The following is a 17,111-nucleotide window of genomic DNA, read 5'->3' as shown; positions in this document are numbered from 1 at the left end:
ATCCTAATTGGGCATTCAGCCCTGCTGTATTGTGTGGACGTTGAGAGCGACGTGACCTTCATCAGTTGCTGGCTGAGAAGCGAACTTGAGCATGTGTCTTCGGTTACACAGGTTTTCATAAAGGGAGACAGTTCCCAGTCTAAATATGTTCCAGGCCGACTCTAAACTTAGAACTAGTAAGGGGCAGAGAAATACTTGTCTATTTCAGTAATGACCCGTATATACATAGATAGAGATAGGCTTTAATTATGAAGGAAGGCCTGATGCAGTGTAGACGAGACAGATAAAAAAAGCTTGGCTCCCGAGGCTAGCAGATCTGAGTTGAGTTTCAGTCTTGCAACCTATTAGCTGTATGATCATGGGAAGGTGCTTACCCGCTCTGAGCCTGTGAACAGGGAGATAGACTGCAGAGCCCCTTGTGAGTAGTAGGAACTTAACAACAGCTAGCCAAGTAAATCCGTTACAGCGATAAAGGCAAGGGCAGATCTGTTTAAAGCGTGACAGCTGAAAGCAAAAGAAGAGAAACAAGGACTATCGCAGAGATTGCTTGGAAGAATGGGATGAAAAGGGGCAGGGAACAGATAGGAAATACCGTTTATACTCAGGTATAAGCTGAGTTTTTCAGCATATTTTTAATGCAAGTTTTGTGGTAAACTTAGGTGCCTTGACTGATATTCGGGGTGGTTTATTCTTGAGTGTTTACGGTAGTTCCATTTGTATTTAGTTAGCTAACAAACCAATCTATAAGCATAGCCAGAGTTCTCTTCTTGTGAGAAACAAAGATGGAGAGCCTTCTTCTCATGCACTTTGGAGGAACCACTCTGGAGAAGGGCTTCGTGCTTGCTTAAGTAGAGGGTCAGGCCAAAGGAGACCCTCAAGGAGAGATGGATCGGCAGTGGCTGCAGCAATGGTCTCATGGGGGATGGCGCACGGCCGCGCAGTGTTTTGTTCTGGTGTGCACAGATAGGGTCGCAGTGAGTTGGAAGTGACTTGGCAGCACTTACCAGCAGCAACAACTGTAATTTAAAGCATTTGCTACTCCTTCCTATTCAGATGTATTGTACAATTTTAGCCCATACTGAGCTTAAACACATTCTTCTACAATTTAATTACATAAGCATTTTGTGTACATTTTGTTTTTACGAATACGATTGTTTCCTGATTAATCACACCATTTTTCTTTAACTTACAGGTGGCTGTTTGTTGCATCTGTTTTTTTGTTATTCTTCCTCTGAATCTTGTTGGCACAATACTTGGCCGAAATCTGTCAGGTCAGCCCAACTTTCCCTGTCGTGTCAATGCTGTGCCTCGTCCTATCCCGGAGAAAAAATGGTAAAGAGAATGCTGAATTTTACCCAGTTGCTCTCTCATCCGATTTAAGTTCTTAAGGCTGTTGTACGCATCTACATGTAACTCTGTATGACTCTAGAATTGGCATGACTACCCGAGGTTATTCTTAGACTTTGTTTTCATTTTCTCCTTGAACCTGCACTGCTTGTCTTTGTAATAAATGATGGCATAACTTCACTTTCTGAATTGAAGTAGACTAGGATGCAAGGATGGTGGGAACGAAAGCTTCAAGTTCATGAGTATAATGCACAGGCCAAATCTGACCAACTGCCTGCTGGGGGACCTGTGCTTACATAGTGTCCATGTCTACGTTTGCACGGCGGCGTCCAAGTTGAGTCATTGTGGCAGAGACTCATCACTGACAAGCCTAAATATTTACTATCTGAATCCTTACCCAAAACGTTGGCCATCGTTGCTCTTAAAATTCCATTTTCTTTTCTAGTATCTTACTATTCTAAGCCATACTGACAGACATTTATAGTTTTATCCACCCTGCAAATTGAGAGCTGAGTGAGGATTGAGTCCAACCCTAATGGGCAGGCTTAGACATTTTCTCTCCATCCTGAGTTCGCACACACGGCAGGTCGGCTCTTACCTCGGTGACCACGAGGGTGTCGGAGGGACTGTGCTCCCTCAGGCTCCCAGATGCGGCCTTTTTCAGAAGTCTGTTATTTTCACATATCACAAACACGCCCACATAAACATGTGTCCCTGCAGATGCAGAGTCTATGCTGGAAGTGTAATGATTATGTTGTTTGTGTAAAAGTATGAATAGATACCAAATGATTCTGATTTTTCATTTTACTGGTTGGTTTTTATCAGGACAATTTTAAGTATCAAGCATTTGTTTTCTGCTGTGAGGGTTTAATATCCTGCGAAAATTGTATTAGAAATTTTTACTGCTCATTTTCATATTTTCCAGGTTCATGGAGCCTGCAGTTATTGTTTGCCTAGGAGGAATTTTACCTTTTGGTTCAATCTTTATTGAAATGTAAGTTTGGGTAATCGAGGAGTTTGATTTTAATGAGAGATTGTAGGATGGTTATAGAATTATCAGGTGGAAAGACAGCTAATGGAGTCAGTTGTAATTCCACAGTTTCCAGAAAGAACTCTGCAGGATCTCTAGTCTCAAATATTCAGATGAAGTTTATACTTACTTTTTTTGGGGGGGGGGGCAGAGGTAATAGCATTCCAGACCTAATGGGAGATCTTAGAAATGACAGCAAGCACCCTAGAGGATGGTAGACCAGCCTTCCGCCATGCGCGTGATAAGAAGTACTTGCCTTTGGGAGTGGGGAGCAGGGAGGGAGGGGAAAATGAGGAGCTGATGCCAGGGGCTTAATTGGAGAGCAAATGTTTTGAGGATGATGAGGGCAACGAATGTACAAATGTGCTTTATACAATTGATGTATGTATGGATTGTGATAAGAGTTGTATGAGCCCCAATAAAATGATTTTTTTTAAATGGAGGGGAAAAAAAGGAAGTACTTGCCTTTGCTGCGTTTAAAAAATATATTTTTGGGCGTCCAGGAAACTGGGTAAACTAGGCAGGGTCAAGGAGGACATCTTCTGACACGTAGTTATTCCCGCTCTCCTTCCATCGTGGCCTGCAGAAGTGCCGGAAGTGTGGACTTGCTGGGGGGGGGGGGGTGAGAGAGGAGACCGTGTGTATCAACTCAGCCTCCTTGAGCATCATAGAGTAACCACCGTTTTCCCTCAGACTGCCCTGTTAGTCCTCTACGAGCACTTTACACCAGCCAGTCCATCAAGAGAAGGCAGTCATGCACAGTCCTGACTCCCATGAAATGCCAGCCATTGTGACAGCGCTCCACGGCTAATCCTCCTCTGCACAGTGACAACGCTCATGACAGACACGATTAGATCCGCAGCGGGTCCAGTGAAAGCGTTAGTCCACACGCAATGAATGCATGTATCATAACATTTTAAACTTAAAACTACTAAATGTATATCCTTCATCAGCCCTTTCTTTTACCATAAAGTCAAAGTCTTTATGTCTGGAATATTTGTCTGATTAGAATTGCCATCATTTTTATTTTTACATTCGTAATCCATCCTCTGTTTTCCAGTCTATGTAAATGGAACAAGAACTTACGGGGCTTTCTGTTGTGTTCAAAGTGCAAAATTCTTCTGTGTTCATTGAGCCCTAGTCTTTAGTAGTTGTCCTACCTATAACTAATTTTAGATTTTTTTTTAGGCAACTCACCTGATGAAATCTTTCTAAAATATCCAACATAATTTTCATGTGAACTACAGCTCCTCTTGGCGTTTATCTTGTCTGATACATGTGATGTTTGATTAAATTGTTTCATTCCTCTAAGAAGTACAACTGACACAAGCAGGCTTGGCAACAACTCTCGGTGCTCATCTGCCAGCGCTTGTGGACACTGGGTCAGGAGCCACTTTAGCTCCTGCTTTAATGAAACTGGTTCAGGAGCGTCCTCTAAACCGAGGCTGTTCGTTCTGTTTCCTCACTCTGACTTGAGCCCTGACTAATTTCTCTCTCTGCCGTTCCCAGTCCCTTGTGAATCACGTTTCTTCCTGCTTTTTCAGGTATTCCATTCCATTAGCCCGTCCCTCAGCTGTCATTAACTTGCTGTCTCTTGGCATCTCCACCTTCAAACCCCTTCTCCTCTTGGTAGGTAAAGTGATCTTTCTGAGGTACCTGTTGGATCAGGTCACTTCTTGGCTAAAGATCTCTCACTTTCATCTGGCTCAGGTCCAAACTTTGTAACATGGCGAATAAAGACCTTCCCTCCTGGCCCCCATTCACCTCTCCAAGTTCATTGCTTAGCTCTTGCTCCTTCATGTCAAGTGCCAGCACCCTGAATTATTTTGTTTTTCAAATTACAGTGAGCTCCCTTCACTGTGAACGTTTGCCTTTGTGCTTGTGTCTGGACTGCTCTTCCAGTTTCCGCCTCCTGCATGCCTCATCAGGGAGCCCTGGTGGTCCAGTGGGCTACGTGTCGGGCTGCAGGGCCACTAGCACCTCTGAGGGAGAAAGATGAAGCTTGGCTTTCTGCTTCCATGAAGATTTGCGGCCTTGGAGATTTGCAGGGGCAGTTCTACTCTGTCTTTTGGAGTTGCTATAAATCAGAATCACCCCTTTGGCATTGAGAGGGGGTTTTGTTGTTGTTGTTTGAAATGCGACTTACTGATTCTTCCCATTACCCCCAGCTCTGTCCAGCCCAGCTGGTAAGATGCGCTTTCAGTGCGCCCTGCTCTAATACGTATCACAGGGCTCCTTCCCTGGTGCTGCCCACAGACAGCACGCTGCGTGGGGTGGAAATGCTGTCAGTACCTGTTGAGAGAATGAATAAGGAATCAATGAAAAAGCACAGAGAAGAGAATAAGAAAACGAGGAGAAACAAGGGTAGGAGGCCACGTTCTAATTTAATGATGAGCTAGGCTTTAGAGTGCAGAGTATTTTCTTGATGAAAAGGGTTCTTATTGGGACCTCTTACAGGTATCATAGCATTCCATAGTTCAGTTACATCAAGCAGTGTTATACAATTGCTACCACCATCAGTTTCAAAATATCTTCTTTCTTCTTGAACTCCTTGATATCAACTCCCCTACCCCCTCCCTCCCTCCCCTCCCATATTCCCTAGGAACCCTATCCCTTTTTCCCCCTAGAATGGTATTTTGTGTGTGTGGCCATATCTTACACAATCCAGTGTCTCCATTCACATACAGTTCTGTTGTTCAGTCCCAGCGCGTGGGGCTATACAGTCATCAGTGCTGTCGGCTGCCAGTCCTCCCTCCCTGTACCCGCAGGGACCCCATGCTCCTGTTACTGTTTTTAATTGGGCGTCTGTCTTGACTTTCATGTACCAAACGATCTCACATATACAAGTGGACATACGTCGAACAGGATGAATGAGGTAAACGCCGTAACAGTAAAGAGCTAAAGGAGAGAGTGTGGCTCCTCAGTGCCAGCCACACCCTACGTTTTTCATCCTTCTCTGTGCCCCTTCTGAGAGGGACTGCCCAGTTATCTTACACGTGGGTGTGGGGGCTTCACCTTGATTTGATTGCTTGTTTTTGAACTTCTGATACCTCTTCCCGTTGACACCTCGTGAACACACAGGCTGGTGTGCTTTTTCCATGCGGGCTTTGCTGCTTCCCTGCTGGATGGCTGCTTTAACTACCATCTTAGTGCAAAGGGTCCTTAATGCCCTCTCCCTCGCTGCTGTCTCACAGTGTGGTTCTTCGTGAGCTTTCTTTTTATATTAGTGTCCTCTCCTGATCTGATGTGTTTATTACTTGTATCAGAATTGTTTTATATTTAACAGGGTACTTTTTGAAATGAGAAATATGAGGGGGCTTCCAAAAGGTCATGGTAAAAGTCCATTTTAATTCCATTTTTCCATGAGCTTTCTTTGAAGCTCGCTCTTTTCTGGAAGCCCTCCTAAACATTGCTTGGATAGTGTTGAGCCTAGAGAAAGTGAGTGAAGGAATCGACTTTCTTTTCAAAACAGGAATCGTAGCTGTTTTGATGCATGCATTCTTTCCCACGTTTTATCCTTTTAAACTTCTAATTTATTCAGTGTATTCAGATTGAATTTAGTCCTACACGAGCCCTATTGAAGGACCCGTCTCTGAATGATCGCCTCAGGAAATGTCCCCGGGAGAATTTGCGAGCCTGTCCTAGATGAGGCGGTTGTCAGGGAAAGGTGGGGAGAAACCCCGAGGCGAGGACCAGGTGGGGAGGACGCTGGCAGAGAGATGCCACAGAGTACAGCGAACGACAGCGTAAGCTTTGTGTATCGCACTTTATTTAGGTATTTTATCTTCACATCCTTCTGGGCATATAAGATCTACTATGTCTATGGCTTCATGATGCTGGTGCTGGTCATCCTGTGCATTGTGACCGTCTGCGTGACCATCGTGTGCACCTACTTCCTGCTCAACGCAGAGGATTATCGGTGGTGAGTGCTCGCCAGCTCCACAGAGCCCCTGAGAAGAAGGAGCTCCTTTGAAGGGTTCTAAGCAGCGTGAACCATCTGTATAGAAGCCTTGCTACTTCAGATGGGCATGATTTATTCTCCTCCCCCAATTATAGACATGATCTCATTTGGGAGGCAAATAAAGCAGGCAGGTTCTGTGTGTGTTCCTATTTTGACGGGAGATGAACCCTGCGCTAGAAACCGGTTTTGAGGCTGGAGCCTCGGTGAAGAGTGAGTCCCAGTCACGGTGCGAGGGAAGCCGCTCTGCATGGGGAAGTGGTTACAGAAAAGGTCCCCTGTCGCAGGACATTGGAGGGAATTCCGTGTCTCCTTCCAGGCCTTATGCGCACTCCCGATCTGTATCTGTCAGTCACCTGTTTGTAAACGGGTCAACTTCTGAGGGCTGATTTCTTAACTACTACTTGTTAGGTCTCTGTCTCGGCAGCATTCACCCTAAGAGTTGCTTGTTTCCCTTCCAGGCAGTGGACCAGCTTTCTCTCTGCTGCATCGACTGCAATCTATGTTTACATGTACTCCTTTTACTACTATTTTTTCAAAACAAAGTAAGTTGTGGCACTTTTCCAGTAGTGCATTTATTAAATGGAATTTGCTCCTTTAAAGTGCTACATTGTAAGGCCCACGTGGAGGCAAAGCTGGCCATGCTGTGACTGTTGGCTTTGTTTCAGGATGTACGGCTTGTTTCAGACGTCATTTTACTTTGGATACATGGCGGTGTTTAGCACAGCTTTGGGGATCATGTGCGGTAAGTTCTGGAACTCTTGGCACCCCCTGAGGAAATCTTGAGTGTCTCAGACTCCAGCTGGACATGAAGCAGCTGCAGAGACAGTCTCGAGAGCCCGACGTCCTTCCCGACGCCCCTCTCATACTTTCACTCTCTGTGCCTAAAACTTGGATTACACCATTTTCAGTACCACAATTCGTTTTCTCATTCATATTGGGAATTAAGTGTTTTTCAAGTGTAGCTTTCTCTGAAAAGAGTGTGATGTAGTCAGGTTAAGGCGTTGGCTGAATAGTTTATGTGAGGAAATTTCTCCAAATACCCCGGGAGGCAGCCTTGTCCCGGAGGCAGCACGCTCACTGGTGTCTGCTCTCTGCCTTGGGCGAGCATTCCCCAGCCCCCAGGCTGTGCGAAGGACTTGGCATGCGAGGGAACCTCTGTGACGGGAAGCAAGGAAGCAGCTCAGTGAGTGGCCAGGCTGTGGCTGTGCCACCTTCTGTCCCAGCCAGGCTGGGGTGTCTGTTTCTGCAGATTCCGGATTTTCACCTCAGTGCTTTCATGACACTGATTACATATATAATAACTTACTTTTTTGTTGTTGCTGTTTTTCCCTCAATAAGTAGGGCTTTTTCCTAGTTAGCCCATCAGAATGATATAAAGGTAAAGGATTAACCATTGTGGAAACAAATTTTCTAATACTGAATAATTCAAACCCTGCTACTTTTTCTGTTATTTACCGAGTCCTTAATTAAAGGTGGGCAGGGGAAGCAGGAATGGAATAATCTTGTGAAAAGCTAGGAGGCCCTAAAGGTGGTGTAGTAGTTAGGAGTTGAGCTGCTGAGTGCAAGGTGAGCAGTTTGAAACCACCAGCCACTCTGGGGGAGAAACATGAGGCTTTCTACTCCCTCAAGATTATAGCTTCAGGAACATAGGAAACCCACATGGAGTCAGAATTGACCCACTGCAATGAGTTTGGGGTGAGACAGGTGTGGCAGAAAGAACACTGATGGTGTTATCTTGCTAACCACAAGGTTAGCAGCTCAGACCCACCAGTCACTGCAAGAGGACGAGGAGGTCATCTGCTCCTGTACAGGTTTGTAGTCTGGGAAAATCAACGGGGGCAGTGGGTTGGGTTTTGTTAAAGGTTCATTTTTATTTTCATGTTACTGATAAGTCCAAAAAAATCAGATCAAACTTGTTATATGATTTAACAGGTGACTTAGCACGCAGTTCCGTTTGAATAGCTTCCGTGAGACTATTCACACACACCTGCTGTCTTGAAACAAGAGTGACTTTCCCGAGCTGTAAAAGGACCATAGCGCTCTCTCTGTATGTGTTTGTTTCAAAATCCCTTATTTTTATCTTTGCAGGAGCGATTGGTTACATGGGAACAAGTGCCTTTGTCCGAAAAATCTATACTAATGTGAAAATTGACTAGAGACCCAAGAAAAAACCTGGAACTTCGGATCAATTTTTCTTTTGCAGGGGTGGAACTTGCACAGCAAAAAAAAAAAAAAAAGCGCAAGAAGAGATGTGGGCTGTACCACTGGGTGCTTTGTGGGTCTGTTTCGCGGACGGCTTAAAGTAACATCTATTCCCATTGATCCTAGGTTCTTACTGACTGCTTTCTTCAACTGTTCACGGCAAACGCTTGGATTGATGCAGTAGGCGTCACTACAGTACATGGCTAATCTTCCCAAAAGCTAGCTCTTAAAAGATGAAATAGACCAGCTCTCTTCAGTGAAGAGGACAAATAGTTTATTTACAGCATTTGTTCCGATAAAATAAATAGAGGGAAACTTGGATGCTAAGATTACACGACTAGCAATCTTCCTGGCACTTAGTGTCGTTATGTTAGTGAAAAGTGATGTTCCAGAAAGAGTTCCTTTGTCTCCTCTTTTTGCTGCCATCACCAACCAATGTGGGACATTTTTATATATTGAATCTGGGTTCTTTTTTGACTTTTCCCCCTGCCATTCAAAAGAGAGAATTAAAACATATTAATCCCTGCATGTAATATATCTGCTGTCAATCTTAGTTGGACCAACTCCCCGCTTACTTAAAACTATCCAGTTGCATCTTAGTTCCATCCAAAGAAGATACGGTCTGAAGACAAGAGGTGTACTCTCTGCCATGCAGTTTACTGTACAGTTAGAAAGCAAAGTGTTAATGGAGCAGATATTTGTTTTATTAAACATTTTCAGATTTAGATTGAACAACATTTTAACTGAATGTCTAAAGTGATTATCTTTTTTCTCCCCCAAGGTGGTCTACATCTTTTTTGGCTTTGAATGAAGGCTTTACATTTTTAAAAAATATATTAAAAACACGAGGGGTGGGTAATAATGTGTAAATAACATTAAATAATGTAACGTAGGTGTAGATTCCCAAATGCATTTGGTTGTACAGGTCGACTACAGATGATGATGTAGTCTGATGATGATTGGTGTAGAAATGGGTGAATCTCGGTGGCTTTTGACTGACATCTTGCCTACCATTGCATGAAACATTGGGGTCTCTTCAAAATGTGTGTGTCATACTTATTTTGGGATGGGAGCTTGTTTTTTCTTCTTCCTTTTTCCCTCCCTGGAGACTCCCCAGGAGTTAAATTTGTAATTTAGAAAGATTTGATTTTGTTAATCCTGTCTGGGACACTTAAGTAACGTCTGAAGCATTACTGCTCTAGACTGTTAAAATAAAGTTTCCTGACCAAATTGTTTTGTGAGAAGAGATGTGTTTGCAATTTGAAAATACCTGTTTGAAAGGCAATCTACAGAATGCCCTTTTTACAAAGATAAACTGTGCTTTCCTAATACGGGGACCCACACTTTGCCATCCCCAAGCTTGCTTGCTTGCGCTTACATCGAGATGCTGTCTAGGAATTCAGTGTCAAGCCCGTCTTGAGTTAAAGTGTGGCACAAAACTTGTTCAGGTTGGTGTGCTGTGTGAAAGTGTGGATGAGGCTCCAAGTGGGCAACCACTCAAGGCTGCAGTTTTCTGAGGAGCAGTATTTTAGTTTTGAATACATCTTTCTAGAACTATTCGTAATGTGAAGCTTTCCTAGGAACGCTGAGCTTCTAGTTTAGCAGTTTGCTATGCAAATGACCCCCTGAAACGATGCTCTACATTGATATTTTTAGAAAGACTCCAAACAGCTGTATTTAAACCTTAACGTGCAACTCATGCCACTTAATAGTTAAAACAGTATTTTCATTGTAAAATGTTTCTATGAATCGATGGGCTCTATCTTCCACGTGGCACGTGAGAGTGGAAAGCTTGCTTTCTTAACTACCCAAGTGTGGTTGGAGAGAAGAAACAGCAGTGGGATCAGAAGCTGGAGGTAAATCCTCTTCCTAAGCCAGATGTTCTGTGAAGTGTAACGTGCTAGTTCTTCCCTTTACCTGCCTTCAAGATCTTGTAAGAAACCGCAGTCAACATTGAGTTGCTTACATAACTTTTTACTTCACGTAAGGTACTTGTCACATAAACACATTGTCTGATGGATTGTAAATTAGACGGCCAGCTTTTGTCTTAATAAAGTGAAACTTGTTTCTCATGGTAGGAATCTTACAGGTAAGATGTAGGGTCATTAATGAATGTGTGGTTTAGCTGCTTTCAGGCGCACCAGTTCTCTACAAAAGTGACCACTGAAATTCTTTGAAATCTGTAGTGAAAAAAATCACTTTGATTTTTAAATACATTCATAGAATTCCATTAAAATAGATACAAATCATCCTAGAAAGTCCTTTAAAAAATAACGTTTTGACTTATGGTTTCATACAGGTGTTGGGTGAATGTGTGTGTGTGTGTGTGCCTGCACGTGTGTGCTTTGAAGAAAGCACTTCACAAAGGGTTTGGCTTCGTAGCACTGAGCTGCTGAGTGAACTAGAGTATGATTTAAAGTTATTAAAAGGTGGGCTTTTTCCACCCCATTCATTTTGTGTATGTCATTTATTTGCTAACATCATTCATTCAGTGTTCCAACTGACGTTATGAACACTATCCACAACTAACGAAAGGGTGAATTTCCCTCCGATGTCTGTGAGCACGTTTCCCGGAAACGCAACTGCACTGGTAGTTGGCGACACTGTCCATGATCCTGGTACCAGAGGAGGTTGATAGGAACTGAGCCTGGACAGATGGTAAAGCAATCTTTAGTCTATCATGTTGGGTGCCTCGATTGTACTGGGTTTTGCCCGTAAATCATGCACCCACCACCTCCCCCGCCCTCCGCTCCCTCCCCGTAGTCATAGACTTCATTCTGTGGTGTTCACAGCTGCACCTGGTGCATGGTATGCACGGGTGTTTCCATGCAGGCGATGGCCCTCTTTATGAAGGCGGCTGCTGCAAATACCAGTTCTTCCAAAAGCCGCTTTATTTAGGGGTTGTCCACAAATTGTGTTCCTTTCGATAAAGCTTTCATTTTCTAAATGTTTACTAACCACCATATGCCAAATGTCATTGCAAATAAATGTTATTAAAAAGAACATTTTGAATTCTTAACAAATGTCAGAAAGAAATAAGTGTATTCATGTAATTTGTTCAGGAAAATAAGTACCAAATGGCTTTTGTACATTAATTCCAGGGAGATGAAGGCCTATATGTAATCCATCAGGGTTTAAGTTTCGGTTGCAGTGTGGCTTAGTACTTCATCCTCTTGATGTACTGCAATGTGTAATTAAATAGGAATGGTGACATGAAAACATATTCTTTGATGTTTCTTATATTCTATAGTTTTTTTATTTTATATTCTACAGTTTTTAAACTATATTTTAGCAACCAAGGTGTTTAAAAAGGGCCAGAGATATGAAAATTTATTAAAACTGCTCAGTTTGGACATGTGTTCATATAGATTAGACTAGTTAGAAGTAGGATAGATCAGAACGTGAGTCACCAAAATTATGATCAGGTTTTCAGTCGGTATGAGGAATACCTCTGGAGCCATACGACCATTTCCTAAGCCACTTGATGTGACTGTAGACAAAGTAAAATGAAGTTCTGCCTGTGTTAAAGCACTGGAGTAGTAGGGTTGCTTCAAAACAAAGCCAGCAGCCTGCTGCTTGATAACAGCCGCTTGTTGCACATGTTCCGAATGATCAATTCAGGTCCCTTGAAAGAAAGACATTTAGGCAAGGAAGAAACAGGAGTTTTGTTTGAAAGATACCATTGCATCCTGGGAAAAGCACTCGCACTGTCTCACGTGGGCTTTTCAGTTGTGTCAGACTTGCCTCTCCATCTCCACCGAGCACGGACAATCGTTGGCACAGTTGGAAGGAAACAATTACGGCTCAGTGGTGACTTCGCTGTGTACTCGCCCCTGGTCTGAGCAGGCCATCTCCACCGGCCTTTAGTCATAGAAATTCAGTGTGCACTGTATCAGACACCATTCAGGTTCTAATCTAGTCTGTTACCTAACTGAAATTGGATTTTTAAAAAGTAATAAAAAATTCAATGTACTTCCCTTGGGTGCTCGCTTTCTTTCATTTTTGAGACAGGTGTATGAAGCCTAAGAGACAACCCGTTATCACAGGCATGTATGTGACAAGATGGCTAGCAAATGTTCCACATTGTCTAAGGCAGGGACCAGCAAACTGTCGAGAGCCGATGGGAAAGGATCTTAGGCTGTGTTGGCCATGTGAATCCCATTGCCACAACTCAGCTCACCCGTAGTAGCACCTAACAGCCAGAGTGGCTCAGGCATAACTAGTACCTGCAGGGCTGGCTTCCTCTACAGCTCTAGTCACTAGAACAGCAGTGGGCTGCGCTTGGCAATCCCTGAAATGAATTTTAAAATTAAGGTCGGGTTTCTCTTGACTCTTATTTTGAAGAAGGAAAAAAAACCCTCAAATGTGCAAAAAGTTGAAACCACGTACAATGGTTTGTCTATTTAAAACATTTGTATTTTGTTTTTTATCACTACACTCAGAACCCCACTGCCCAGTAGTGCCTATGAGCCCACGGCCTTTGCCCCGCATGGAGTTCTTTTTCAAAGCACTTGTACGGATGTCCTTAACAGCAAGCCAGGAAGCTGACAGGCTGCAGAACTGCGTTTTAGAGGTGAGCACCCACCTAGGGCTGAGCCAGGGTCTCCTTATTTTAGCCTGGAAGTCTTCAAGTTAGGACCCTGTTGCCTAGATACTGTAGCTGGTGTCACCTTTCCAGCTTCAGGGGCAGATGATAAATGTGGAAAGGCATTGGAAATCAGCGTGACACTGAAGGGTAAGGAATTGATGTGTTACGCCAAAATCGATGGTTATTTTTTCCAGATCAATTTATACTTTTGATCTCGCTCTTAAAACCCTTGCCAGCTTCCTTGGTGCTTTTGTGGCCTCGCTTTTATCATCTGACACCTGTCCTTGTTCATTTCTCTCGGTCAAGTATCTGATGTTGGCATCCGTGCAGATTACTTCCGAACTCGGCAGTGAACACAACCTGTGTGACAAGCTAACGGCATAAAGGGAATCTTAAATTAGCCAATTCCCCGGCTTCAATGGGATGTCACTAACTTATTAACTGACAATATTGGAAGAGAGAAGTAGACCTGAATTGGGACATATGTAGTCTACAAGTATATATAAAATCGCTACTTGCTTAAAGGACAGTTTTTAAATGGGAGAGCAAATGGTAGGGTGGTGCTACAGACTGAGGCCTGGCAGTTGGTTCCCAGCAGGTCATGCCAAGGTTGGCTCCAGGTTATTAACCAGTGCGGTAGAGCCAGCCTAAGTAGGGAAGAGACACGTGCGAAAGCTGCTGGAGTAGCTGTTGGCAGGAGGCGGTGCACTGGGTGTCCCAGGTGAAGCAGTCCGGCCCCCCTGGAATGCTGTGCAGTATGGACGGCTGGGAGATGGGAGGGGGTGGTGGGAGAGTCATGTATGTTACACTAAGGACTTGACGTGAGGATTTTGAAGAGCCCCAGAGGGCTAAACTGTATGAGTGTTTTAAATACCGCAGTGCAGAGATGCAAAGGCTGCTTTCACGCGGGGTCTGCCTTGTCTTGGGATGGTGAGGAGGTTGGTAGCTAGAAGAGGCCGAAGGGGAGAGAAAGCTGCCGAGCTGGAGTAACAGGATAAACCACAGCTTACAAACGGGCTCGAGAGCGGCTGGCTGCAGCAGAACCTGGCTGCTCCATGCAGTGAATTGGGTGAGGAGAAGACATCTGGCTGGAGGAGGAGGTCAGGTTTAACACAGGAGCACGAGATCCTGTGGAGAGGAACCTGCAAGTAACTACATTGTAATTACGCCAAGTTGAACAGCCAAGTCTATGTTTTCCACCAGTATCTTTTGTGGGATTTAAAATTTTTAAATATTTAAAAAATATTTACAGTTTTAATATAGAAAACTGATGAGGGAAACGGAACTATGAAAAAAGAAAAATCTTTTCCATCTTTCCTTCTATTCTTGTAAGCCAATTAAATTTTGTTGTTGCTTGACAGTCCAAAGTAACACCTCAACTGGAGCTCTGCTCTTAAGTAGACCTGGCAGCAAGTCACCAGGTGGGGGTGCTAGTTGAGTCAGTTCCAACAACTAAGCACCACCTGGTTCAGAGCCGCCATAGAATTGTTCTCCTGGATGAGCTATTGTAGCCATGGCGTCAGTCCATCTTGTCCAGATCAACCTCATTTTCACTGCCCTCCACTTTACCAAGTCTGAAGTAAATGAGACATCATCTCTCCATCCTTGCCTCTGAGGAACTTGTTCTAAGGCAAATGGGTTTATTCTTTTGGCAATCCTTGGTTCTTTCAATATACCTCACCAGCCCCTTAATTCAAGTGAATCGAATCTGCAGTCATCCTTATCCAGTGCCCAGCTTCCACATGCGTCTGAGGGGACTGAAAGTCCCATGGCTTGCGGCACGAGCACCTTAGTGTAGTTCTCTTAAGTACCATCCTTGCTTCTCAGCACGCTTAGGAGGTCTGGTGGAGCAGATGTACCCAATGCAATGAGTCAAGACAGTTTCTACGCCTTCCCAAGACGCCAGGTCTAATGCCTCTTGCCCAGAGGAATTCTGCGCTCACGAGGAAGCCAGTTGGCTGTTTGCCTAGTGCCATCTGGAGACCTGGAGGTGTCACAGAGGTTTGTCAGGGCGTTTAGATGTTGACTTTGCGCACTTGACTACTGACAGGTGGTGGCCTTCACTGGGGTGAATGCACACAACCACCGATGGCGTTGGATTTGACTCCTTGCACCATTCAACCCCTTTCTACACTTATTTTGCTGGCCACTTGGCCTTCCCTGCCATTTGGTGGGACACATTCCCCCCAAATTCCTTCTCACCTGCTAGTTCTTCTTGCCCCATCTGGCTCTGTCTTGTACGTGCCCCTTTGATGACCAGACTGAAGCAGGGGCCAACACCTTGCATTTCTTTTTTGGAATTGGGACAATACCCGGTGGCATCCTTCCAGTGGTTAACTTTCCAGCCTTTCTGGGTTTTAATGATGTGTTATCCTAGTCAATGGGTGAGAAGTTGACGATTATAATGCGAAAACTCAGACTGGAGCCCTGCTCCCGGGTCCCCATCTACTGTTTTAGTTGTGGAGCTGTGTAGAAACTTTAAAAAATCACTTTATTGGGGGCTCACAATTCAGCACCATCCATCCATCCATCCATCCATCCATCCATCCATCCATCCATCCATTGTGTCATGCACATGTGTACATTTGTTGCTACCATCTTTCTACCTGAGCCCTTGGTATCAGCTTCTCATTTGCCCCCTTCCCTCTCCTGTGTAGAAACTCTTGAAGTTAAGACCATTTTTCTGTTTGTGCTTTAAATGATAGAAGAGCCCACGGCATGTCGTCCTGGAAATCTACATTGGTGTGCTTTATCTCCTCTATGATTGGGGCACGTATGCTTGCATAGATAGGCCCTTGGAAAGCCTTGCGGCAGTAATTTTTTCCATGTCTGTAAATCAAAAGGGTTCCATACGGAATATTTTTAATATTTATGGTACAACCTCATGGGTTTCAAATATCTTGGTGGTTTTCCTAAACAACGTGGGTTTTTGTTTTGTTAGGGGGGGCTTGCTTTTAATGACAAAAACCATAGACTTCAGAAATTATCCCATCAAGTGAATGGCGAGTAGCTTATTAATAAGACATGCCTGTACCTTAACCCCAGTGGCACACGCAGCTGTTCACCTAGAAGCAGCGCCTTGCTGTCTCACTAAAGGATAGTATTGGAGGACACACGCATCGTTTAAGTCATTCTTCCTCACCCCTCACCAACCACCCTTGGTGGGTGCAGCAGCAGGCGCCATGCATGGCTGCAGGAGGGGCCGAGCCCCACTGGGCCGACCACAACTGCCTGTTGCGACAGCTGAGCAGATCACAATCCTGGGTTTCTTGGCGCTGAAAGGGACCTGCTTCCTGCAGGCTGAGCAGCGGTTGTCCTGGCGCCCGTGGCGAGTCGGTGGCGCTGCGGGACACACCCCGCGCTCTCTGGCAGCCCCGGTGCATGTGCGCACCGGGAGTTGTAAAAGTGAGTTATGAGAATAAGGCACGTGGGTCAGTCGAGCTTCCTTCGCCTTGGGGAAGCGCATGGTCCGCGGGCCTCGAGGCCGGGCACTCGGCCGGATTGGGGCGTCCCCGGGCCCGGAAGGAGCTCAGGGGACCCCGGGCCCTGGCCGTCAGCATCTTCACCTCGCTCCCCTTCCTCCGAAGTTGCGGAGGTGCCGGGAAGAGGAGGGGCCTCGCCTCGGGCGCCCGAGTGATTGGCTGCCTGGGGCCCCTGGCGAGGGCTGTGTGGTCCAGCGCGGGCGGCGAGGGGCGGAGCGGCCACTGTCCAACCACCTCCGCCACCGCCACAGTCACAGCAGCCGCAGCCGCAGCCCGGGCCGCCTGGCCAGTAGCTCCGCGCGGCGGCTTCTTCCCCGGTCCGACGCGGACGGGGCGGCGCGCTTGACTGGCCCGCGCCCGAGCCCGCGCCATGCCCGGCGCGCTCGTGTAGGCGCCGAGCGCAGCCGGAGCCGGTGCCGGTACCGGTGCCTGTGCGCGCCCCGAACCGAGCCGAGCCCTCCGCGCGCGCCACTGCCTCGCCCCCGCCGGTCCCTCGCCACC

The 17,111-nt window shown here is 45.5% G+C and overlaps 1 protein-coding gene across 1 annotated transcript in view; it reads left to right on the top strand.

Moving 5' to 3' along the window:
- TM9SF3 (transmembrane 9 superfamily member 3) overlaps positions 1-11,304 on the top strand; it is a 59,985-nt gene extending 48,681 nt beyond the window's left edge. Inside the window, exons 10-15 of the mRNA XM_075534341.1 lie at positions 1,193-1,332; positions 2,273-2,341; positions 6,153-6,299; positions 6,797-6,880; positions 7,004-7,080; positions 8,427-11,304. Coding sequence (XP_075390456.1) covers positions 1,193-1,332; positions 2,273-2,341; positions 6,153-6,299; positions 6,797-6,880; positions 7,004-7,080; positions 8,427-8,494 — 585 coding nt within the window. The 3' untranslated portion in view covers positions 8,495-11,304. The remainder of the gene's footprint in view (positions 1-1,192; positions 1,333-2,272; positions 2,342-6,152; positions 6,300-6,796; positions 6,881-7,003; positions 7,081-8,426) is intronic.
- Positions 11,305-17,111: the final 5,807 nt, after the last annotated feature.

Source organism: Tenrec ecaudatus, chromosome 16 (genome assembly GCF_050624435.1).
Source record: "Tenrec ecaudatus isolate mTenEca1 chromosome 16, mTenEca1.hap1, whole genome shotgun sequence".
Classification (NCBI taxonomy): Eukaryota; Metazoa; Chordata; class Mammalia; order Afrosoricida; family Tenrecidae; genus Tenrec; species Tenrec ecaudatus.
Note: the sequence above shows the minus strand (reverse complement) of the source record. Positions and strands in the feature narration are given on the sequence as shown.